Source organism: Pantherophis guttatus, chromosome 2, assembly GCF_059756535.1.
Source record: "Pantherophis guttatus breed Tessera chromosome 2, ASM5975653v1, whole genome shotgun sequence".
Lineage (NCBI taxonomy): Eukaryota > Metazoa > Chordata > Lepidosauria > Squamata > Colubridae > Pantherophis > Pantherophis guttatus.
The window spans coordinates 164,888,412-164,915,645 of NC_142064.1; the positions used below are offsets into that span (position 1 = coordinate 164,888,412).

At 39.4% G+C, this 27,234-nt stretch overlaps 1 protein-coding gene across 7 annotated transcripts in view; it reads left to right on the top strand.

Moving 5' to 3' along the window:
- MGAT5B (alpha-1,6-mannosylglycoprotein 6-beta-N-acetylglucosaminyltransferase B) overlaps positions 1-27,234 on the top strand; it is a 245,443-nt gene that overhangs the window by 119,735 nt on the left and 98,474 nt on the right. For all 7 annotated transcript variants that reach the window (XM_034408545.3, XM_034408547.3, XM_087887223.1 and 4 more), the window contains 5 exons: positions 6,011-6,123; positions 14,234-14,307; positions 21,179-21,349; positions 23,948-24,112; positions 24,281-24,450. In XM_034408545.3, coding sequence (XP_034264436.1) covers positions 6,011-6,123; positions 14,234-14,307; positions 21,179-21,349; positions 23,948-24,112; positions 24,281-24,450 — 693 coding nt within the window. The remainder of the gene's footprint in view (positions 1-6,010; positions 6,124-14,233; positions 14,308-21,178; positions 21,350-23,947; positions 24,113-24,280; positions 24,451-27,234) is intronic.

Genomic DNA, 27,234 nt, shown 5'->3' on the forward strand with positions numbered 1-27,234 from the left:
CTGTTACAGGTCTTTTATATGCAATTATTTATTGAAAATTTCCTGTTGCAGGAAATAGAAGATGAATGTAGTGCTTATGACCTATTCTGTAGCCTGTATGTATGTATGATGGTCAATACACGGAACAAATGAATCTCCTTGTATTGCTGCCTTACAGAATAACAAATGCTAACCTAGGAAGAAAAATACTGGGCAAGCCACAATATATGATTGATGAGCTGCATTTAGCTTGATAGGAAAGAGACCATTTCTGCTGGTTCATGAGATGACCAGGAACAGAATCAGTCCAGGTTCTGATTCTGAAAAGCTGCCTTCAGGCCAGCTATAAATGTGACAGTCAATTAAGTTGGTTGTGTGCATTGTAATAATAGCCTAGTGCTTTCGATATTATGGAAATTAAGACATCCTAAGTACAGTGTTGAGAGAGTTGTCTTCATCCACCCCCACCCCCACCCGAGTTTCTATATATATATAAAAGATGCCCAAAGGATTTTCAGTGTTAAAGTAGAAGTGAAAGCAATTTGGAAGCAAAAAAACCAAAAAAAATTTCTATTCAATGATATTATGAGCAACAGGCAATCCCAAAGGTCTTTTTCTGAAATGCTTTGTTTCTCATTCAAGAAACTTCTTCAGTACCATGTTAGAACTGAAGATGCTTCTTGGATGAGAAGCAAAACCTTTAGGAGAACCACGGCCTGGATGATTGAGAATCTTCATAGACATTGAGCAAGAGGCAAACTTAGGTTTTCCACGTAGCCCTGCTATCATCTCTGTCAGCAAATTCTGGGCAGTAATAGCAAGTTTTGAAGTAGAGAATTAAACAACATGGGATTTGATTTGAAGAAAGACTCCTATGCCAACTTAACAAGAGGAGAGAAGGTGCAAATTTATTCCTTTCCTCAGACAATAACTATAAGTTATTTTCTCTCTCCTCTACTCAAATCTTCTGTATCAACTGAGAAATGTCTCCAAGACAAGAAGCTGGGATGAACTGATCCAGGTTGTTCCAACTGATCAATTCCTCCCTTTCACTGAAACCCCAAAATAATCCCTCTATCCTTGTATCCCTTTTAATTTTTTGGCATTGATATTGTCAAAGGGAGGGGAGAAAGAAAAAACTCTGTATTTTCCCAGTATTGAATTTCAGCACAATGTTTCAAGGCACTTATTCTGCAATGGTTAATTTCTGTGGGTTGGCAGTTAGGATAGGAATGGACTTTAGTCAACTACTAGATTTTCTTTCTTTCTTTCTTTCTTTCTTTCTTTCTTTCTTTCTTTCTTTCTTTCTTTCTTTCTTTCTTTCTTTCTTTCTAACTACATTCATACAACTGGTGAAAAGTGAAAATTACAGAAATGATTATTTTAGTTAGTTTATTTATATCCTGTCTTTATTGTTTTTACAAATAACTCAAGGTGGTGAGCATATCCAACATATCTTCCTCCTCCTATTTTCTCCACAACAACTCTGTGAGGTGGGTTGGGATGAGAGAGAGTGACTGACCCAAGGTCATCCAGCTGGCTTTCATGGCTAAGGTGGGACATGAATTCAAGTCTCTTGCTTTCTAGCCTGGTGCCTAAAACCCCTTGACCAAACTGATTCTTAGTGCTCCATGGAGAACTGGCAGACATAACTTCTCAATGAAACTGAAAGTGTCTTAACTACCCCAAAAGTGTTTTGTCAGATTGGTGCTTGTAGGTATATTGTGACACCAGTTGGCTTGGCAGCCCAGTCCCGAAAGGAGGCTCGTCCCATGAGGATTATGTGCCATGTTGCCCTCCATTCCCAAAATGTATACCCATGGTATGAAATATTGCTATTTGTAATAATAACAATAAAGCAAGCCCTGAATTAAAAAAAGAAAGTAATAGAAGCAATAATGGAGAAGAATAAAAATTATCCCAGTTTGACTTTGTTCTAAAAATGCAAGTGTATGCTCCCTCATTTACATGTCTTATAAGATCTCCAGCTGTGGTTGTTACAATACTTAGCATGAAGTTCTCTACTTAGGACTGTTTATTTTAAATTGTGTTCAGTGAGCCTTGCACCCTGGAAATATGGCAAGTAGGCTTGCAGCCTTTTGAAGAAATATCCAGTATTTCATTAGTTTTACATCTGGCAAGTTAAAAATAGTACAATTGCCCTAAGATTTACTATTAGGATGCCACCTATTTTTTTTTTAACAAATCACTCATCATTTAATTTTAAGATATAGTCAAATATATAATTTGAAACTATTCAGTTCTCTTTTTTTCCAATTACACCCTGAAAGAACAATGGGGGGAAAAAAACCCCACCCAGTTATCCTGCAGCAAGCCCTAGTAAACAAAGGGATATTTCTGAGTAAAACATGAATAAAGTTTCACTTTAACTTGAAAGTAGCCCCAAGAGCTTCTTTACAAATTATTAAATGATTTTGTTGAATTGATTAAATTTGCTATTTCTAAACCCCCTTGTGCATAAGTAAAAGTTGCAGTCTTAATCATATGACTTTGAAATAATCTCAATAGTTCCTTATCAGTGATGGGTTTCAAATTTTTTTACTACCGGTTCTGTGGGTGTGGTTTGGTGGGCATGGCAGGGGAAGGTTACTGCAAAACCCCCATTCCCTCCTGAACAGCTGGGACTCAGGAAGCAGAGAATAGATGGCCATGAGGCCAGTCAGGGGTGGTATTTACCGGTTCTCCGAACTACTCAAAATTTCCACTACCGGTTCTCCAGAACAGGTCAGAACCTGCTAAAATCCACCTCTGTTCCTCACCCCTGAAGCCACCTTGCTGAGGTGCAGACATCTATTTCAGATCAAAACAGCCAGTTCATGTTTTGAGATTCATGTGAGATTCCATGGGAAATATTGTTGGATCTATGACAATTGTAACATCATTGTTAAGCTACGTGAACCATTATCTTTACTGAGATCAGTGGCACATGTAATCTAATATTAGAAGTGCCCTGAAAGAAAGAACAGGAATCTTACTTCACTGCTCTGCAAATACAAAGAAAGCATGCCTTCTTCTGGAGAAAGCATAGCACCTACCAGAGGGGTGTATATGGATGTGTGTGTGCATGTGTGCACGCACATTTTTTAAAAAATTTGATTTATATGCCGCCCTTCTCTGGAGACTCAGGGCAGCTTACAATGCGTTAATCAATAGCCTTCATACTTTTGTATATATTTATACAAAGTTAGCTTATTGCCCCCACAATCTGGGTCCTCACTTTACCTACCTTTGAAAGGATGGAAGGCTGAGTCAACCTTGAGCCTGGTGAGATTTGAACTTGCAGTAATTGCAGGCAGCTGATGTTAATAACAGTGCTTTAGTCTGCTGCGCCACCAGGGCTCTTATGCATTTGTGCATATTGGAAAAATCAAGATGGCAATCAAGACCATGTGACAATGGATTCGGCCACCATCTTGGTATCTTTTTACTCTCCCTGTGGATATTCTGGCAGTGAAGAAATGGCTGTAAAGTGTTATGTAGAAATGGATGTAAACTGTTATGTGGTGAACTAAAAAAAAATACTTGCTGGAAAAATATACCAAAATATGCAATATCTATTGGAATATGCTATGGTGGAAGAACAGGTGAAAGAAACCATGCTAGCTTGGGGCAAAAACTTTGGTTATAGTATTGATTTAGATAAATGGCAGGAATTGTGGGATAGAAATAGAAAATTAACTCTAGCCACTACATACAAAGAAAACCTATACAAGATGTTTTGTAGGTGGCATCTCCCACCCACAAGATTAGCTAAGATGAATAAAAACCTCTCACTGATGTGCTGGAAATGTAAAGTAGCACCAGGAACCTTTTACCATATGTGGTAGGTATGTTTGAAAGCTAGGGACTTTTGGCACCAGATAAAACGATGGTTGGAAGAGATATTAAATCAAATCATAGATCTAAAGCCAGAATTCTTTCTATTGGGTATCACAAAGGACAAATATAATAAAGGAACAATGTTGCATATATTAACGGCAGCGAGTGGTTTTCACGCAAAATTGGAAAAGTAAAGAGAACCCCCCTGAAGAAGAGATAATAAATAAGATATTGACTTGCACAGAAATGGACTGACTCTAGAACTCAAAGACAAGGGTGAAATGGAATATCATGAAATCTGGAATAAAATGTATCAATGGTTGGAGAGGAGGAGAAATGTCAGTATAGAGAAATATGGATAAATCAAGAGTTATTATGCTAATATTATGTGATACGTAGGAATTGTATTGGTATTAAATGTAATTTTTATAGATGAAGAGATCTAAGTAGCTGAATTTTGATAGATTGTACAAAGGTATATATTGAATATGAATTGTAGTCATTGTAAGGAAAAAATTGATGGAAGTGTTGGAACCAGAGAAGTCGCACTATGTCCAATGTTTTTAATTGTATATTTAATAAAAAAAAATTAAATAAAAAAAAATACTTGCTGCAAATAAAAGAAAGTGGGCAAGGGTTGGTGGATGTTCTCTATAGATGAAAAAAGATTTATTTTTAAATCAAACTGAAGAGACCAAACAATGTGTGAGGCAGTAATAGATATCTCTAATATGCAGATTGGAAATACAATGCGCAATGAAATTAATACAAGCTTGAGGCCACCAGATTTAATGCAAAACCATTGCTTGCAGTAGTGAGTTAATAGCTTGTGTTTCCTTTTCATTAAAATGAAGGATGGTATGTAATTAGCAACAATTGTTTATAAATCTGATCGAAAGATATAAACCAGATGTTACATTGAAATGTTGCAGTGTCTGTGACCAAAGAGTGGGATACAAAAGTTACTTTGAATTAATAAAGGGAACATATTATAAACCCAGTGAGCCCAAAACAAACTGGCAACAAGACATTGAAATGTGCTTATCTCTATGAAGCTTCAAGGTGAACAAATTGTGAACAGAATTGTGGCTTAGCTTGCCATCGGAATATGGCCCATTTTGAAACAGCTGAGATGCTTATCCCTCTTTGGAGTGGCAAGTGACTTTCACGTTACATAGAAGCCAATTCATTTTTGCTATTATGAGTTTATTGGCTACACAGTCAATATGGTCAAACCTTCCTGACAAGTGTACCAGAGAACATATGTATTTGCAGGCACATAGTTCTAAATTTTACTTTTTCTTAGATCTATGTTTAAGTGTTTTTTTTTAAAAAAAAAGAAGAAGTGAAGCCATCTGAAAATGACATTCAAGTGGGATGTGGGAGAAAGCAATTCAGAAATAAGATTTATTTATTTATTTATTTATTTATTTATTTATTTATTTATTTATTTATTTATTTATTTATTTATTATTTAAATTTTTATACCGCCCTTCTCCCGAAGGATTCAGGGCGGTGCACAGCCAACACTAAAACACACATATACAAAAAATTTAAAAGCAATTTAAAAATATATTAAATAATTTGGCCCCGGTATTATTAAAAAACTAAAACAACCATTAAAATTCATGTTTAGGCCAGCCCAGCTTGTTGGAACAATAATGTCTTGAGGGCACAGCAAAAGGTGCGTAGGTCAGGGATCATCCGTATCTCCGTGGGCAATTCATTCCAGAGGGCAGGTGCCCCCACAGAGAAGGCTCTCCCCCTGGGGGTCGCCAGTCGACATTGTTTGACCGAAGGCACCCTGAGGAGTCCCTCTCTGTGGGAGCATATTGGCTGGTGGGAGGCTATCGGTAGCAGAAGGTGATCTCGTAAGTACCCAGGTCCTAAGATTAGTCAAAGGAGGAAAAAAAGAGCATTTGGAGAAGGTGAAGGCAAGGCTACAAAGAAATTAGCCCCAGTCCTGCTGTCCTCCCAAAATAAGACTCTCCCTATAGGTAGCAAATTATGAAAAATTAGATCTCTTAGGTCCAACATCTTTTTAGTCATCAAAGTTGTTCTTTCTGGTAGTTGGCTTTTCTGCTTTGAAGAACTATTGCTTCAGGAGCAGAGTACCTTCACCACTCTTTCTGACAAGCTGAGATGCCCATCAAAAATGAAACATGGATTATATATTTTTTTCTTTTCCTAGGTTCCATCCAGCAGCTGGTCTGATGGAGAGGATTCAAGCAATTGCTCAGAATGTCTCAGACATCGCTATGAAGGTGGATCAGATTCTTCGCAACAGTCTCCTAAATGGAAAATGTAAGAACACTTTCAGGTGTGAAAAGAATAGTCTGGAGCCAGTATCTTTGTTTCTATGTAGTACACTGAATGAACTGAATCTGAGTCTCTCATGCTATAGTGCTTATAGATCCAAGGTACCTTTTATTTCCCCCCACCCCCAAACTCAGGTTAAGCATTGAGGTGCAATATTCTGACATGGAGGAAATCTGTCAGATCTTGTAATATGTATTATTGCAACCTAAGGGACATGATTTAAAATAGTGGATTAGATGTACAGTAGAACAGACGAATGTGAGTACACTAATTGAGAAGACTCTATGTGAAAAACTCTTTGGTCAAAGGTGGAAAGGAAAATGATGGCTTGAGAATGCCTATCAACAGCAAACAGAACTGTCACAGTTTTTCCAACCGTGATGACATGTCTTCTGTTTCTACTCAGTTAGGGTATTTATGCCTACATCTTTAGATAGGAATTAGCATGTACAAATACACAGATCTGTACCTTTTTATAATCTCTTAGATAAACTGCATATAAAGTTAAACCAAACCAAACCAAACCTACTTTCTAAGTATCTACTCAACTGGCTAAGCCATCCGTGAAACTTTCTCCACACAGTGGAGTTACATGAGAAGAAAGCAATTTGGCCTTTTGTGGAAGGAAACCCTTAGATCCTCTATTCTTTTCTGGTCCATATAACACACCTCTACTTTCCTCCTATAACCATACAGAGTCCCACAGGGGCTATTTCAAAAGGCAACTTTTGAATTTTGTTTTTCCTTGAAGACATTTTGCTTCTCATCCAAGAAACGTCTTCATTTCTGAATTATTTTAAATCATGTCCCTTAGGTTCTGAACTAAACTAAAAAAGCTTCTTGCATGAGAAGCAAAACGTCTTCAAGGAAAAACAAGAAAGTCCAGTTGCCTTTTGAAAAAGCATCTTTGGGACAACCATGACCCGGATGACTGAGAATCTCCATAGGTATCCATGCAGAGATTATCAGCCAATTATCTGTTTGCTCATTCTATTTCTGTGAAAAACAGGAACACCTCATTACCTTTTTAAAGAGGAAACAGAGACTAAATAAGCCAAGGACAGAATTTATTAACTTTGCAAAAGGCCTTTCTCTCTGGAGGAGAGAAAAGACGAAAAGAAAGCAATTTACACGGGTTATATACAGTCTTCAAAATACATCAGAATACACATCAATAAAGTCCCTTGGGAATTAGTTTCAGATCTTATATAACATATGTAGTACATGATCCACCCTGGAAATTCCCCAATTTCCCAACAGAAATACCCCTCAAAAACATCAATTGTGTACTTCCCTTTTCCTAGAACAGACAAACCTCAAAACAATCTCATTTCAGTACCTTTCCCAGAACATCAGTTTCCATCAAAACAACTGCATATTTCCATATAAGGAAATACATATTTCCTACAAGGTAATCATTTCAGAAAATCCTTATTATGTTCTTTTTGTCCAGTTATATAATCAAGTTATACAAGGTAAAATAAGGCACTTAAAATGGCGTAACTCAGGTTATACTTTTACAGGAATAATTCTTATATTTCTCACAATTTCCTAATGAAGTTCATGTCTTTCTGATTGTTATGATTTATAAGCTATTTGTGCTTTACATTTCACATTAGGTTTAAGATCATGGACATCACATGACTATCTGTGTAACGAAGAGTCAACATCTTTCATATTTGGATTCTGTACAGATCACAAACACTCATCCATTTTAAATCAGGCAATCTAGGGTAGGGATGAATGGAAACATAGTTACAGCAAAGTTGTTATAGACATATTTTCATTTTAGACTTTGAAAAATGGAACGTGCAAAATTAATGAAAAGAACATTCATAATCAAATGCTTCTTCCACATGGTTTCAAACTGTGGAAATTACACCATGGACATTTGCACATTCAGTTCTGTTTGGCAGCTTTTGTGCATATGGGGAAAAGAGAGAAGTCGCTTTTAACATTGGCCTCATTTGACTCTGATGGGGTTGGAAGAGTTCCTATCTGCAAAGCCATTGATAGGTGGAATGTCAAACATCATGAGCTGTAATCCTCACTGTTAGAACTGCCAAGCCATCTCCTAAGTCAGCAGCAGCAACACGGTGGAAGGGAGGGGAAGGAGGGAGGGAGCCCGTCCCCTTGGCAACAGATACATATCCCGAGGACACCTTCGTCTTACTTTTTTCTTCAGCGTTCCTCACTGTGTGTATCACCTCCTTTTAGTGGATGGATACGCTAAAAGCCATAATCCTGGGGAAATCATGCTACAATGATTCTGTTTGTTTCTTACTGAGCCACTGAAGAAAATGATCCCCAAAAGAACCATTAAAATACGTGCCTTAAATCCCATGCAGACTCATCAACTTTGCTTTCTGTTGTTGTTTCTGCTTTCCATGACCCATGCCTTATGATAGTCTCTTCTTTTAGGCTGACTTTCATTCTGAGCTAATCAACAGCACCTACAGCAGTTGCTCTGCCTTTCTTATCTTGCCATGGGAATCAAACGGTGCAATTATGACAGAAATCCTGTCAAGTTTATGTATTAAGCTGTGGGTTGTCAAGCTTGGGGCTTGTAGCATTTGGGTCCTCTACCCACAAAAACATGGCCACTAACTAGTGTTTAATCCAGTATCAGGGATTATGTGCTTATTTATTGTTTACTTATTATTTATTACTCAAGTTTCTGTACTGTCACTATCCAAAGATCCTGAGTGGCTTACAAGCTCCTGTTATAATAAATAAGAGTAAAAACAATATATAAAAACTGCAAGAATAGTGAACACTAATTATAATCCTGCCTATCAACAGTCTCAGGGGTAGCATCATTCTTTGATTCCATCCCCAAAAGTCCTCTGAAAGAGAAAGGCCTTAACTATGAGATAGAACTTAACAGGGAAGGAGCTAGGAATTTGTCTGGGGATTACTGTGTGGCCTTTAATATCTTCCTGATAAAAAGAATATTTATCTAATATCTTTCTGGTAAAAAGAATTTTTTTCAGATAGTCTTTTCAACATCCTGCACCTGCAGTGAATAGCATCTAGAATAATCCAGCCTTCAGGAGAGGCCTTGAGGGGGAAAAGCGTGCTTTCCCACACATTTGAGTTTTCAATGATGCCTCAACAACTTCATTGACTATGTCTGAGCTCCCATATCACATTAAGACATAATGTGTTTTTTTGTATGTGGGTGTGTTAAGTATTAAGATTTGAACCCATCAACTGAGCTTTATTCAATACACTAGGTAAAAATTCATGACTTAGTATTATGTACTATATAAATCCAGCCAGTGTCTCTCTTTACCCCATAAAGAAGGTTTTGCAGGTTCTCGTTGATAGTGCATTAATATTCACAGATTTAATCACTGACAAGGGGACTGACCAGATATGGATTACAAAGCTTGGTTAAGTATCAGGTATAAGAAGCCCCTCAAATCTTGTGCCCACATGGATTTTGGGTGTGCCATCAGCCATGATCCTGGGAAAGTGGGAGGGTTGTTACCATTGCCATCCAAGATGTTCTAAGGCTTCCAGAAGTGCTACTCCAGACATTGCTGGATCTGGGACCTTATTTGTAAAGTTGAGCTTTAGAAAGCAGATGAGGCCGCTGCAAGGTACCAGCATCCCTGATGTGAGGCTTCTTCTCTACTTGAGCCATTTGATTCTGAAGCAAAAATTGGTGGTAGAGTTCCCTAGACTTACAACTCTTGGGGACTTTAATTTGCCTTCTTTAGACCAAGAATATGAGCTGACTCAGAGTTTATACCAATTATGGATCTGATTCAGATTACTGATGGCTCATTTCATAGTGGGGAGTTACATAGTCTTTTTCTTGTATATAGTATGTAGCAGTGGTGAAATCCATTTTTTTTTTTACTACCGGTTCTGTGGGCATGGCTGGGTGGGCGTGGTGTGGCTAGGTGGGCATGGCTGGGTGGGTATGGCAGGGGATGGATACTGCAAAATCCCCATTCCCTCCCCTCTCCTGGGGGAAGGATATTGCAAAATCTCCATTCCCACCCTACTCTGGGGCCAGCCAGAGGTGGTATTTCTCGGTAGTTCTCCGAACTACTCAAAATTTCCGCCACCGGTTCTCCGAACTGCTCAAAATTTCCACTACCGGTTCTCCAGAACCTGTCAGAACCTGTTGGATTTCACCCCTGGCATGTAGTATAATTTGAAGATATAGTCATCAGTCCCTTGTCATTGAGAGATTACTTCCATTTAGCCTTGAACTTCTCTGTGGTTACCCCTGCTGCATGGAGAAAAGAGCAATTTGTCTGTTTGAAGCACCAGGTGGACCTGTTGGGGTTCCAGAGGGAACTTGAAGTTCTAGTGCATGGTTCAACCAAAGCCTTAGTTGCTATATACATGAATATGTGATGGGAGCCAGATTTTTGTATCTGGTGTCTTTTGTTGTGTTCCACGCCCAGATCTTTTACCTTTTTTTTTGTTTAAAACATCACCTGAACCCCATCTCTTCCCTTTGCCCTTTTGCCCCTTCAGAAAGGCATAGGGGGCATAGAAAATCTTAAGGAAATTAATTCCCATCCAAAAGGTTCATTGACTCCTAAGGTCAATGTTGTTTAAATCAGGGTTTCACTCACACCTTGAACACTGTTCTTCCGTTTTTTCTGTTTTTTCAAGCAGCTTTCTTTATCATATCATATAGACTTGGAAATGAAGCCTTTGCCTTCCTGAATCAAAGACGTAATCTTTGAAATTGCCAATGGATTTCATTATGATGATTAATGTGGCAGATGCGACAGCACTTTATGACTGCCTGTCTAACCAAGCTACCGTGTGGTGACCCTCAAATATTAAATATTGACAATTTCCCTGTCAATGTTCTTTGTCTGCCCAGTGGCTCCACATAGCTGTGGCTCCCATCTCTCCCCAGGCAAGAGAGAATGCAAAGAAACCAATAAACTATAGCCGGTGGCTGTTTTAATATCAGTTTTTAACATCCATCTTTAATCTGCAGATAGAGTTCTTAATAAAGATGAGTAGCAATGACCTTATTTAACATTAGTGACGTGAATAATTGCATAGGTTTCAGAAAACCAGTCATGAAAACAAATGGAGCACATTATAAATAGTTGATAAAGGCCTTGCTGGCTTTCTTTCGTATGAATAATGGATCATGCCAAAGTGGAGCTTGCTGGGTGAGTGCTAAGCATGTGCTATACAGGGACAGGCAGATATATTCCAGTATGTACTCCATGATATTAGTTGTAGCACAACTAACATCATGGATCCACTTCAGTGGAATGCTGTGGAAGCCCATGTCCTAGCTGGGACTGATGTTGTTCCCTGGAGTCTCTTGACTCTATTCCTTGCTATCCCCGTCTTTGCTTGCCTTCCTGAAAGAGTTGTTTGGCCTAGTGCAAAATTATCAAGCTTGGGAAAATTCCTTCTGTGTTTGACTACCAAAGTGGAACTGGTTATGTTGGACCAAAAAAATTGGCTGTTCTGGAATCTGCTGTGCAATCATGGCATGATTGTAGCTAAAGCTGAAAGACTGACTAAGACAAGCATGAACAAAGTCTCCATCCAGTTATGTATAGCACATTGGCACATATCTCAAGGAAATAGAATTTGTTTACATTTTATCTAGTCTAGAAGATTTCTGTGCCTCTAATTATTTGTCTCATTGATGGCCTGTAAGTTAATTAGTTATTACCATAAATCTCTGCTGTCATTTGCACATGTTGAAAGGTTTTTAAAGATGCTGTTAGAAATGTAGGGTCCAGTAGTCACAACCTCAAAGGATGGCAAATTGCTAAAAATGAAATTTGGATCAACCATTAATCTGCTGTGTGTTGCTTAAGAAGCCAAATTAAAAGAAGCCATGAGACTCGCTACACCTCCATTTAGGCTTCACTGCTGTTAAAAATGATAGTGCAGTTTTGTTTTGTTTTTAAATATTCTTTCTGCTGCCCTGTTAAACTTAATGCAAGTTATGGACAATGAAAGGAAGCAGATTTTTAAACATTCAGGGGATTGCACCTTTCAAGGTGGAACACATCATGTGAGTCACATTGATTTTTATAGTGTGAATTAAGTTCTTCCCATTGAGCATAGAGTTACCTGGGTGGAGAGGATGTTACACGTGTGGTCTCTCTATCCAAACCTAGTTATGACATCTGAACCAAAACCTATTAAAGCAAAAGGTTTAACAACTTCAGTATTCTTTCGCCCTGAAATCTGTCGTAAAGGGATGGGACAGATGCTATGAATTTCTGAATTTGTAAAAGCCAGAAGGTTGGGCCTGGGAGATGGTAGATAGATGATACATAGATAGATAGATAGATAGATAGATAGATAGATAGATAGATAGATAGATAGATAGATAGATAGATAGATAGATAGATAGATGATAGATGGATGGATAGATAGATGATAGATAGATAAACAGACAGATAGATAGATAGATGATGGATGGATGGATGATGGATGGATGGATGATGGATGGATAGACAGACAGATAGATAGGTAGATGATAGATAGATGATAGATGATAGATGGATGGATGGATAGATGATGGATGGATGGATGGATGGATGGATGGATGGATGGATGGATGAATGGATGATAGATGGATGGGTAGATGGAGGATGGATGGATAGATAGATAGATAATAGAGAAAGAGAATAAAAGGAAGAGACAGAAATTACAAAAATAAACATTAAACTGAAAACTGCAGAGTAATGTCAGATATAATTACAAGAAAATTCAAACTACTTTTTTATTTTATTTTTTTAATTTGATTTATATGCCGCCCTTCTCCGGAGACTCAGGGCGGCTTACAGTGCGTTAAGCAATAGCCTTCATACTTTTGTATATTTATACAAAGTCAGCTTATTGCCCCCACAAACTGGGTCCTCATTTAACCTACCTTAGAAAGGATGGAAGGCTGAGTCAACCTTGAGCCTTGGAGAGATTCGAACCAGCAGTAAATTGCAGGCAGCTGTGTTAATAACAGGGTGCTTTAAACCACTGTAGTACCAAGGCTCCTCATTACTTCATTAGAAGAAACATATCACTTTTACTCTTATTTTTCAACTTGATTTAACAAATACAGAGAGAGTTGCATGGTAATTTAACACCTTATCACATTCAGAACTGTTGTATTTAACTGCTATTTATGTCAAATTTTAGATTAGATATAAAAATAAAATGACATAATTGAAGAATTTTAAGAGAATTCAAAGCTTGGATGTGGCAAATGTCCATCCACAGGATTGGAGTCCATAGTTTCCAGATTAAATGAAAGCTAGTATTAGACTTGGTTTTTTTTTTTTTCATGTCTGAAGTATTTTGGAGATTGCTGTGTGCTCCCATAGTTTCATCTGCCATATTTCTAATAAAGGAATTAGAAGTGTTTTCAGTAAAAAGCATAAAGTATCCTAGGAAGAGCTTAGCATTTATAAAGCCAGTCCAGTCTATTTTATAGATACAGTATATACAATTTAATAATACTGAATAGATAAATAACATCTAGAAAAGGAAATTCACCATTTAAGACTTGTTTCATCCTACAGTAAATCATCTTCCACATTAATTTGGGCTTTATGGCGTTATGGGATTGAAGCTTTTGCATAATTTATGATTATTTGGTTTAAATGTGGAGGGAAAAACAGAGATTGGAAACCACCTATTTCACTCTTGAAAGAAGGATTTTTCATAATGAAGCATTCAAAATATTTAGAAGGACAATCAAGACTCCTAACAAGAGGGAGAAAATCATGCCTAAAAGGAAAAGCCTTGTGCTAGTTCCAGAGTCTGAAAATGTGTATGTGTATTTCTGTGGGTTTCTTTAATTGGAAAACTGCAGAGTACCAGTAATATTTGGAGAAGAGCAAATACATAAATAATTCTACTGCCCATATGAATGAATTTAATTTGCTTACATTTAAATGCAAAAGAAACATATTTTTCCTCCCTTCCTCCTTCTTCCACTTGGCAGACCATCTGTGTTGGATGTGGGGGAACACAAGCTGTTTCAAAGGACAGTGTGGTTTGGTTGCTTCAATGATATGAAATACTGTTAGGGAGCCCACAGTTCATCTTATCTTCCAACTTCCCTCCCTCTTTCCTACAGCCATAGAAGGCCGACGGGACCAGTGTGAAGTACCCAGAGATCCTAAGTATCCCGATTGCTCTGGAAAAGTAGAGGTGAGTATGCAAGATTTAAAATTATATTCTGATCAGGATCAATGAAAAGATCTGCTCTTTTATTGAATGACAAGTTAAAAACAACAATTAAAACCTTTTGAGGAGGAGGTAACCTTTTCCTTGCAAGCAAAATAGCAATCAACGAATCTCATCCACTCTCAAGCACTCTCATCACTCTCATGTTTCCCTCGAGTTAGACGCAAAGCTGTGAAGTGTAAAGGACTTGACTTATGACAACAATTGTCGTATGACAGGTAGTCCTTGACTTCTGACAACAATTAAGCCCAAAATTTCTGTTGTTAAGCAAGACACTTGTTAAGTGAATTTTGCCGTTTTATGACCTTTCTTGCCACAGTTGTTAAGTGAATCACAACAGTTATTAAGTTAATTGCATGGGTATTAAGTAAATCTGGCTTCCCTATTGTCTTTGCTTGTCAGAAGGTTGCAAAAGGTGACCACATGACCCCAGGACACTATAACTGTCATAAATATGAAGTAGCTGCCAAGCATCCAAATTTTGATAAGGTGACCATGGGGATACCACAACGCTAGTGTGAAAAACAGTCCTAGGTTACACTTTTCAGTGCTATTGCAACTTTGAATGGTTACTAAACAGACTGTTGCAAATCAAGGACTACCTGTATAGCTCTTACTGCTCTACTGAAAGACAAGTGTATTGCATCCTAAGGTCTAGATAACCCTAACCCTGTTAGTCTTTTTTTCAAGGCTTCAAAGACCTGGCTATGTGCCAGAGCCTGGGGTCCTGAAAGTCTTAGGGGTGCAATAGGACAAAATAGGAATATTGGGTTAGGGATTTCCTGTCTTCACTGTGAGTTGTATTGTGTTGGGGGGGGTGCACTGATGGAGCTCAACCAATCTTATTGTACATATGTTGTGCACTGACAATAAAGATTTGAAATTGAAATTTAGCTGATTCCATTGTTAATTTTTATGCAATCAGTATGAAAACTTTCACTTGGCTACAGTATATGTGAAATTTGTAACCATTTTTGGTGTTTTTACGGTTTTAATTATCGTGATATTGTTTGCGGCCCAAAGTCAATTGGATTGAGATGAGCGGCTGCAGAAATTAAATAAATACATTTCATTAATTTATTTGAACAAAGAAGTAGAATCTGAAAGATGGTCCCTACATGAGCAAAGCAGCAGAAAGTTGATTTTTATCCTATTCATGCAAATCTGGAATGATTTTGCAGCAAGCAGATGGTGCTGTGAGGGTTATGAACAACAGTTGCCATTTCAGTACCTCCCCCAGCATCAGAATAACTCAATGGAGCACAACCCTGGCTTTCATCCAACCATCCTATATTATATATATATACTTTTTTAAAGTTTGCAAAATCATAGGAATTTCTGTATTACTGAATACTACTGCTCTATACCACCTATCCTTGAGTTGACTGTAAACCTTGGCATTGATTTGACTGTCCCATTGCTGATTCCTATTCTGCCTCAGTTACCGGTTTCAAGTTACTGTAGTCCCCTGACTTCCCTTCAAGATAACCAATTTTGCACAACTTCGGGCTACTTTCGGGTTAGATCAGAATCAGGGACCCTCCCATGCAGCCTAAGGCTATCTTTGCTCATAGGCTTATCCACACTGCATGCTTACTGTGGTCGGGAGAGGCCCCTCTTACCGTTCTGAAGAGTCCTCAGCAGAGCCTCTTAGCTAGCTCACTGCAAAGGCAGGCTGAAGCTAGTATGTCAAGCATGAAATGTTTTCCTGGGGAAAACAAAAAATGACTGGTTATCTGGATACTCCATGGCACAAGAAGAAGGAAGCTTGGGATGTTGTTGAACCTCAGACAATTGTCTGCTTGGCTACAAGAGCCCTAACAGATCTTCTATGAGACTGCCACCTTCACCTGGTTCTGAGCTTGAGGCCTGTTCTGTGGTGTTGATTTGGCTACAAGTGATATTGGAAACTGGATTCTGCAGCCTTGTCCTGGTCTGACCTAGGCTTCCTGAGTCAGTAAAACTCATGAGTAGTCCCAAAAACCTGTTTTATTTTAACAGCTGTGAATTCTGTTTATTCACAGATGAGTCCCAAATAGTTGTAAAGAGTCCTTTGGGATAAGGCTGATAATCACCCACCTTTATCTCCGTTGACACGCTGCCAAAGACCTAATTGGTAAAGCCACATGGAGTCCAGAATCAAACAAATCTTCAGACTTTAAACTGCACAGAATTAACAACGTTGCTTCCTGCAAAGGCCCACGTGCCTTTGCTCCTCTTTTAAGTCTTATGGGAGGGGCCAATCATCTCCAAGCCTTACTCCTGAGTCGACCCTTTTGTTTTAACTGTTCTTGCCTTCTGGCAGCTCCGTGTATGCACGCACTGGGAACATGCTCCCCCTGTTCCTCTGCCTCACTGAGGTCTGATGTTGGAGGCTCCGGAGGCAGCACTGACCGCCCAGATGGCCCTTTCTCTGCCTCTGACACAGAGCCCTTGTCCGAGCCTTCCCCAGACTCCAGGACTGGCCCATGTTCCTCCCCATCCTCCTCACTGTCCGACTCTGCTGCCAGCTCCACAGGCTGCTGGCGGACCACAACATGTCCTTTCTCAAAGTCTTCCCAGCTTTCTCTTAATTTGGACTAACTTGAGATAAACCTACTCACCCCCTGGTGGCTTTTGATTGTTTGGGTCTGTGTCTTCAGCAATTTTTTTTCTCAGCCTCCCCACACCCTTTCACAGTTTGTACCATTCTTAAAGGACCCATAGATTCACAGATTTGTCTTTATTAAATCCTTTTGTTTTACTTTTTTTAAAACGATATCGATCCTAACATAAGGCAAGGTTTAAATATTTTAACCCCATATGTATAATGTAGACCCTAGGCCGGTATTGGCGAACCTTTTAGACACCGAGTACCCAAACTGTGTGCGCGTGCATGCCCAAACTGAAAGGTGCATGAATGCATGCATGCCCAAACATGTGCTCATGCTGGCCAGCAGGAGGCGGGGCATCCCAACACCAGCAGCATGGCAAGAGGTAAGATCTTTTTCTTTCGTGAGCTTCTGTTTCATCGTTTGCAGGGAAACAGAAGCTCACAAAAGAAACGCCATGGAGATCTGACCTGGGGAACAGCACATATGCCAGCAGAGAGGGCTCTGCTTGCCACCTCTGGCACACATGCCATAGGTTTGCCCTCACAGCCCTAGGTTCTACAAAGATTCTTAGATTTCATGATTAGATTATATGTGCTTGTGCTGGTGATACTTAAATAACTTCATCTAAAAAAAAAACAACCCTGGAAATAGCACTCCTATCTAGTAGGTAAAGTTGGCACCAGACATACTTTGGACCTAGAGACATCACTAGTGATACTGGGGAAGAAGCATGGGGCAGGGAGTGGCAGCCTTTTTAGATTTAGGGAGGGGTTGTGTTTTTAGAGTTAGAGCTTCATACAACTGACTTGGGAGTTGGACTTGCACACTTCATAAACATATACATTCACATTCAGAAACACGCACATAAGTATCCATGCTAATTGATCTGTAGTCACTACGAGAAATTAGGAATGATGGCAATAACTGCTGTATCACTAACATGGAGGGTTAGGGACAGGGGTAAGTTCTACTTACCTTTACTACCAGTTCACAGTGGGAGCGTGCACACTTTTGCGCATGCGCAGAAGCTTCTGCGCATGTGCAGATCACCCATGATGACATCATGCCAGGTGGGCGGAGCCTCCCGCCGGTTTTACTACGGGTTCTATAGAACCGGACCAAACCAGGAGCAACCCACCACTGGTTAGGGAAGCCATAGGCACCCACCAAGAGTTGTTTGAGACCCAGTGCTGTGGATTCACAGCTCTAGCCCAGGCTTTATGGTCAGATACCCACAAATCCATTTCCTTGTTATCTATAAATGAAGGCCTTTAGGATGAAAGTTCATTGCAGCCCCCCTCCTCCCCCTTTAAACATTTAATGGATGGCACCACAAATATACTATTCTTGTTTTATCATTTTAAATGTTTTGCACTTACTTTGCATTGTTGTTATAGTGAGGTAACTAATTAGCAAGTACCGTATATTGGGACAGTTTATTCCAGAAGGCAAGGTATTCCCTACCTAGCCCATTTATTTTGATGCAGCTAAATATTTGGTGATCCTAATCCCTTAGGATTAGGCAGTATCTGGTTATCAGTGTCTTTTCGTTGTGCTGTTTTCTGAACAAGCAAAAACTGTGCAGTAGGAAGAATCAATAAAGAAGAATATTGTAACTCAGGGTTAAAATGAGGGGGGTCCTTGGTGTACTCTGAGTTTGATTGTTTTCTTGTAGGCATTTCATTACCCAAACTAGCACTGATGATGTTACCTAGTTTGGGCAATGAAACATCTGCAAGAAAACAACCAACCTCAGAGAGCACCAATGTCTTCTGATTTTCTTCAGGATATGATTATCTGTGGATTTCATGCTGATGTTGCATCCTTGATCCTAATGTTAAATCTTGGTTTCATGTCCTTTTCATGTCCTTTTCTCTGCCTGCTAGAAAGGCAGAAAATGATATGCATTAATTTTCAAAAGTCCAGGAAATGCAATAACTATTAAATATTGCAATTAATTTACTTTCTTTGCTCCCACCCAAAGGCTGCTGAAATCATTTGTCATCTGCCATGAAAGAATGCGTGCCACACATTTCAACTTAGCCTCAATAGAAATGATAATGTTGAAAATTCTAGAAAGGGATTTGAAATTCCATTAGGGTCCAATAACTTGAAGAAACATTTATTATTATTATTTTTAATTAAATCTAATAATAAAACTGGCATTGGCAATGCAAAACAATAGATTATCCTAGATATTGCGATTATGTGGAACAACCTTTGAAATGTACTGAACGTGACATTTTTTCCTCCTCCTCCTCCTCCTCCTCCTCTTTCATTTGATAATGCAAACCCCAAAAGATACATTTAAAAGAATTCCAACTTTCCCCTTCTAAATGTGCTATTGAAATAGGGGACTATACTATGCTCCATATTCAAAAGGATCAAGTAGAGATGTAGACTAGTTTAATGAAAAACTGAACAAATAGTCATTTGAGAGTGGGAGAGTGAGGATAGATGTTTCTTGCTCTCAAATCACAGTAGCCCTGAGTTTCATGATTAATGGATGGATGTAACTTTCACAACGGTGTTAATTATTCACACACAAGCAATGCAAAAATAGCACCAATATGAATTTATCATCTTGCTTATTTTTAATCTAGAAAGTTATCGCTGGCCTGAGCAGCTTTGGATGCCTTATATTTGTTGTTCTTTTAACAAAGAACAGAACTTTAGCTGGCCTTGCCAGGTAGAGCAGACAGGAAACAGATCAAATGAGCTAATTCTATAATACTTTATTGTAAGGCTATGTTAACAGGAACTTGCAAGCCTGAATTTGCAAATCTCCCACCCTCACTTTTTTTAGACTGATAAATTAGGGGGGGGATCCTTTCTGAGTTTCCGCTCTGACTGTTAAGCAGCTATGGGCTCCCCACCTCCCCTTATCTGATCCTTCCCCAGGCAGCATCTCTTCCACCCGCTTCAAAGTCATTCCTACAAATCATTACAGCTGGATGTGACTGTAGAGCTGCACCCCAATGTTTTAGTTTAACTATAAGTTAAAATAGAAAGCCAGTTTGGTGTAGTACTGTAGTTAAGATGCCAGGTTAGAAACCTGGAGACCCTGAGTTCTTGTCTTGCCTTAGGCACAAAGCTAGCTGGGTAACCTTGGACCTCCCTGCCCTAGGAAGCAGGCAAGGGCCAACCATTTCCGAACTATTTCCAAGAAAACTGCTTGTCCAGTTTTCCAGGGATTTGTCCAGGCAGTCAGCCGAAGTCAACACTGTCTGGACAGCATACCCGTAAATTAAAATTAGTTATCTCCTCCCCCACTGAACCTCAGCTACCAATCTAACTACTTGACAATATAAATTAACTGCTAGATTAACAAGACACAACCTTTACATTACTCAGATTTTCCCAGTTCAGTAGCGTTCATTTTTGCTGCCTTTGTTCATGCCTGGGTTAAATTTTAAGTGTGATTTAATTGTGGGTGGCAGTAATTCTATCTCCTGTCTGGATGATTGGTGAGTTTTACATATTGGGAGTGGAGGGCTGTCTCCTGAGTGGATTCATTTGTGTAGTTAAGTTTGGAAGAGGATGGCACCAGCAATTATGGAGGATGATGGATCTACACAGAGGAGCCTATGCTTATTGCTTTATATGCAAAATCACTTTTTGAAGACATTGCTAATTTTTTATTTTTATTTTTTTGCTTTCTTAGTACAGGATTGTCAGCTCTACCTTTCTGGGCAATAAAATATTAATGCTAGCAATGATCTTTCACTTATCTGTTTTTGAAACTTCCTAACCAGCATACTTATTTTTTTTTTTTCCTGGTGAAATTAATCCAAACCTTTATAAAGTTGGTTCTTTTTTTTCTGCTAGTACTGACTGAAATAGGTTTTAGGTTTAGGTTTTATTTGATTTGTATACCGCCCTACTCCCGAAGGACTCAGGGCGGTGAACAGCCAACAATAAAATACATAAATACATAAATAAAAGGCAAACTACACTTTGTGAATAGTGGATTGATATAGCTACCCTGAGCTCCTCTGGCAGCATCTCCTCTGCATTTAGATAAGAACATAAAACTAGCAGATAACATATCAGAATCTAATCTAGTTTAAACACAATTTTCTTTCGCAAGATGTACTGTGAATTTTTTCCCCTGTAACACAGCACACAGAAAGTTTCTTCTTGTGTTGCATTTTTCCCTTCCCCCCCACTCCTTCACAAGAACTTGTACTTGTTGCATATCTTCCTTTGTATTATCATTAAAACAACATTTTGCCTGGCAGTGGATGAGGGCTCGATGGACGTCAGACCCTTGCTATGCATTCTTTGGTGTGGATGGCACAGAATGCTCGTTCCTCATCTACCTCAGTGAAGTTGAGTGGTTCTGCCCAGTGCTGCCTTGGCGAAATCAGTCAGCAGCTGCCCCTTCTTCCAACCCATCGCCCAGGATACAGGTAAGGCCTGCTGCTTCTGGATTGACTCGGGGCTACGATCTATTTATCAAAGTGCTTTTCTTTTGAAACTAGCCTGACTATTCTCATTCAATAGTAATAGACATGGGCAACCACCCACAGAAAAACATGCGTTAGAACATCTGTTTGTGGAAAAATTGTAGTTCCTGAATGATTCCTATTTTAGGATGAGTCTGAGAGGAGCAAGAAAAAAAAATCTGGTCTGGGGCAGTAATAAAAACTGATTGATTAGGAAAAGATTCTATACTGTCTACAACTAAATATGATCACACATCGCACTCAATATCTATTCTCCATTATGTATACATAAAGTAAAATCAGAGCACACAGTCTGTTACACTACTATGGGATCAGGTGCAATAGGGAGAATTTTCCTCCCGATTACCTTATATTTTTTCCAGATGTTGTAGTAGTGTTAATATAGGCAAAATGCCTGAGTAAGGAGATGCTGCCTATAATTTCACTAAGTAGCAAGTGAGGGAATTAGTCCCTCTACATCTGCCTGAAAATCAGATGGAAAGAACGGGAAAGTTGAAACAGAAGGAAGTCTATTCTTAGCTTTTCCTGATAACTCTCAGGTTGCTTTTTGGATAATAGTTTGGAAGTGGTTTGTCATGATCCCCATCCCCATCCCCATCGGATGATTTTAAATCTACCATCTTAGCTTATGCCCCTGGATTTTCCTGATGGTCTTGCATTATCTACTGAGCACAGAGTGGTCACTCCATTGGGGTCATGAATGCAAGTGGTAGGTGCTCTTCAGGCAGTAACAAAATGAGACCACTGAATAACATCAAGGTAACAGTTGTATGGTCTACAGAACTATAAAATAAAAGTTATGGTGGGAAAAAACCAACCCTAATAAGCAAAACTTCCATCAAAGATACTGTACAATTGTCAGTGGTTATAAGATGTTAGAGACAAACAACCTGCTATCTAACAAGCAGTTTGGTTTTAGAAAAAAAATTGTCCTGTAATCTGCGACTCCTACACGGTAGAAATATTTGGACCACACATCTTGACCATAGATTTCTGTAAAGCCTTTGATTCATTGGTGCATGACAAACTACTGTTGAAACTAAGTTCTTACGGCATTTCTGGATCCCTGCACAAGTGGAAAGCCGCATTCCTGTCCAACAGGCAACAAATAGTCAAAATAGGGAGAGCCCAATCAAATCCGGCACCTGTTAACAGCGGTGTCCCCCAAGGCAGTGTTTTAGGACCCATACTCTTTCTGCTTTACATCAATGACCTATGCGATCATATTAAAAGCAGCTGTGTCCTCTTTGCTGATGATATAAAATTATTTAACACCTTTAACTGCTTTGAAGGGCAGCAATGCTGCTGCCCTTCAAAGCGACCTTGACTATGTATCAGAATGGTCGCACATTTGGCAACTCCAAATCTCAACTAATAAATGCTCTGACCTACACATTGGCAAAAAAAATCAGGACACCAAATACAAGTTGGGCGGAAACAATCTTGTAGACAACTCTCACTTGGTCAAGGACCTAGGAATACTCATTTCAAATGATCTAAGCCCCAGAGCTCACTGTAACAGCATTGCCAAAAAGGCATTAAGAGTCGTTAACCTAATCTTGCGAAGCTTCTTCTCTGGTAACATTGTATTGCTAACTAGGGCATACAAAACCTTTGCCAGACCAATTCTTGAATACAGCTCAACCGCCTGGAATCCACACTGTATATCAGACATTAACACGATTGAGCGGGTCCAGAGGTATTTCACGAGAAGAGTACTCCACTCCTCTAGTCACAATAGAATCCCTTAGGCCACCAGACTTGAAATTCTGGGCTTGGACAATCTGGAACTGTGCCGCCTGTGGTCCAATCTAAGCATAGTACACAAAATTGCCTGCTACAACGTCTTACCTGTCAATGACTTCTTCAGCTTCAACCACAATAACACACAGGCAAACAATCGATACAAACTCAAGGTAAACTGCTCCAAACTCGAGTGCAGAAAATACGACTTCAGCAACAGAGTGGTCAATGCCTGGAGTGCTCTGTTGTTACAGCCTCAAACCCTCACAGCTTCAACCTCAAACTGTCTACCGTGGACCTCACCCCATTCCTAAGAGATCTTTAAAAGGAGCATGCATAAGTGCACCAGTGTGCCTACCATCCCTGTCTTACTGTCCCCATTTATCTGTACTTATTTCCTTTGTTTATGTTTATACCTAGACCTGCTATCTTGTACATGTTTGACAAACAAACAAACAAGCAAATAAATAAATAAATAAATGTGAGAAAGCAAATCAGTGTCTTAAAGAAGGACACAGTTGCAGCAAAAGTGAACTGGGACATTCCACAGTACAACAACTTGTAGTTTGTATTTTTATCACTACACTCAACCAATAGGCTGTACCTGATAATGAACTTTCAAGATAATCCTCAGCACACTAGCCTAAGCTCACCATATTGTCCTAAAACATTTCAGTAGTATCTTTATTTTTACCCAAAGAGGCAATGGAAAGAAGAACATATGCCCACGTGATAGATCTTAGGAAAATCACTGAGCCTTGCATTAGTAGAAAATCTATTGTTTTTTTATCCTCCTAGGCGGCTTTTCAGAGAGACCTCTCCTATCTTCTGGAGTTAATTGGCAGCGGCAAGGAGTCCTTGATCTTCATGAAGAAACGGATCCGTCATTTGGCTGCACAATGGCTGAGGGCCTCTCATAAACTGGAACAGAAGCTGGAGGGAAAACACCGAGATCAGAAGCAGGTACAAAATTAAATTAGGTGCTTGTTCATTGTGTATAGTTTTATAAGTGTAAGGCACAGAGATTCACTTGGGCTCTGTTTTTGTAATTTAATTCTTGCCTACCTAAAAACTCTGTTTCTTTTGTACCTATTCACCTCCGTCTCTCTTTTTTTCCCCTGGCTTTTTAAGATTTTGATCCACATTGGCTTCTTGACAGAAGAATCAGGAGATGTTTTCAGCCCCCGTGTATTAAAAGGGGGTCCATTGGGGGAGATGGTCCAATGGGCAGATATATTAGCTGTTCTTTACATCCTGGGCCATAGTCTGAAGATCACCGTCTCTTTGAAAGAACTTCAGAGGTGGGTTTTCTTCCATAATTGAAGCATGGCATTTATGGCACAACAATCTTGTTAATAAGCATGGAAGGCTTATTTTTAAAATATTGTCATCCTGTGGTAGAAGTCTGAAGTTACCATAAAACTGAGGAGCCCTTCCGTTTCATTATATTAGACTGAATGCCTTGATTTAGATTCCTCATACTATGGAAGGTACAGAAGAGCTCCAGGTAGTCCTCAACTTACGACTACAATTGAGCCCAAAATTTCTGGGTTAAGTGAGACACTTGTTAAGTGAGTTTTGCCACATTTTACAACCTTTGTCAGAAGGTCACAAAAGTTGATCACATGACCTTGGGACAAAGCAACAGTCATACGTATGATCCAGTTGCCATCTGAATTTTGATCACATGATCCTGGGGATGCTTCAAAGGTTGTAACTCTGATCGACGGTCATAACTCTTCAGTGCCGTTGTAACTTTGAACGGTCACTAAATGAACTGTTGTAAGTCAAAGGCTACCTGTATCAATCCAGAATTCAGAGTAGAGTTATTTGATACAATAGCGGTATATTACAGGAAAAAAATCACCCAGGTATTTTACAGCTGGTAGCATCTGATGACTAACAGATACAATGATATTATCCATAAACTCTCTCATATGCCTTGTCCTTTCTTTTCTGTAAAGAGTGACAGAAAATTACTTAATGCATGAAAACTGGCATGTTTATGTGATCAAGAACAACAAAAGTGCCCTGTGATATATAAAGGTAGAGACTCCCCTTGCACATATATGCTAGTTGTTCTCAACTCTAGGGGGCAGTGCTCATCTCAGTTTCAAAGCCAAAGAGCCAGCGCTGTCCAAAGATGTCTCTGTGGTCATGTGGCCAGCATGACTAAATGCCAAAGGCTCACGGAACGCTGTTACCTTCCCATCAAAGGTGGTCCCTATTTTTCTACTTGCATTTTTTATGTGCTTTCGAACTGCTAGGTTGGCAGAAGCTGGGACAAGTAACGGGAGCTCACCCCGTTATGCGGCACTAAGGATTTGAACCGCTGAACTGCCGACCTTTTGATCGACAAGCTCAGCATCTTAGCCACCGCGTCCCACAATATATACAAGACTCCAAATAATGCTGTTTTTCCTCTAATAAAGCATGGTAACATTAGTAGCATCTCAAAGCATTATATTGTAGATATCTTCATATCATCCGGCTTCTTCTCACCAAAGCTATCGCTAACGTTAGGCAGCTTTAATTTCACAGGAAAAAAAAAGTGGGGGAGTGATTATAATACCCTAAAATATTCCCTAAAGCAAATCTTTGGTGTGAAACAAATCTGTGCCTTTTCCATACATGTACTGTGTTAAGTGTTACTCCTTCTCTTCTCGGCTCTCCCACCTTTAGATAGGAGAGCAATCCTCTTTCCTAGAATGAACCCAGCTAATCAAAGGTTCCTGCAGTGCAAGTGATGATTTAACAATGCTGCATAACTGCTGAGGGTAAACAAAGCTGGCTTAGCAAGAAAAAGCAATGTTTCCTGGGACTCAAGCTTATTTAGGGTGATGCTTTTTTAAACAGGCGAGTTCCCCCCCCCCCTTCTTGCCACAGGAGCTGATTCTTTTTAATGCTGAACATTTGTTAAAAACCATCTCTCCTCCCAGCAAAGTGACTCCAGACTAAATTAAGCAAAAAAAAGTAATCTTCTTAAATAATGCAGGATTTCTCTGATGCAGGGTAAGAAACGGGATCAGAGCAGGATTGGGCTGATTAGTATTGAACAGTTGCTGATTCAGTCTGAATAGTATGCTCCCTGATCATTCCTAGTCTTTTGCTATTCTACACCAAATAGATCAAGGTGCCAAAATAAATGTTGCAGGAAATGAAATTCAGTACCACATAAAAGAAAGCTCCAAATGACGATCCCCAGCCCTGCCTCTAATGTTTGGTATGACTTTCCCATCTTCTTATATCACTCTGCCCTCTGCTCTCCAGGTTTTGCCAGCAGATATGTACTAATCCTATGTCTCCAGTACATGGTAGTGATTGCCCAGTGCAATGGGAAGCCTCTCTCTCCTGGTACACCAGAAAGATACCTTAGTGTCTTTTACCTGTTGGGGACTGAGCCAGGTCTCTTGGCCACTGATTAGCTTGGAGACCAAGTGGGTTATGGGGAAAAGGCTGGGTTAAAAGATCTGAGCTTTCCTGATGCCAAGAGAAAACTAACCCTGCAGAAGAAGGTCGAGGGGGAAGTGGAGAGGTGACATTCCTGCACCAGTCTAAAATGGATAGTAAAAGTTGGACCAGTCTCAGTGTTTAAGGGTCACCTGGGTGTGCCAAAAAAAAGTAGTCCTATGCTGCATTAAGAGAGGGATACAGTCAAGATCATGTGAGCAATTTATAATGCCTAAGTAAGACCACACTTGGAATATTATATCCATTTCTGGTTGCCACGATATAAAAAAGATGTTGAGACTCTAGAAAGAGTGCAGAGAAGAGCAACAAAGATGATTAGGGGACTGGAGGATGAAACATATGAAGAACAGTGGCAGGAATTGGGTATGTCTAACTTAATGAAAAGAAGGACTGGGGTTTTAAGATAGCGGTGTTCCAATGTCCAAGGGACTGCCACAAAGAAGAAGGGGTCACCCTATTCTCCAAAGCAACTGAAGGCAGGACAAGAAGCAATGGATGAAAACTAATCAAGGAGAGAACAATCAACCTGGAACTAAGGAGAAATTTCCTGACAATTAGAACAATTAATCTGTGAAACAACTTGTCTCCAGAGGTTGCGGGCACTCCAACACTGG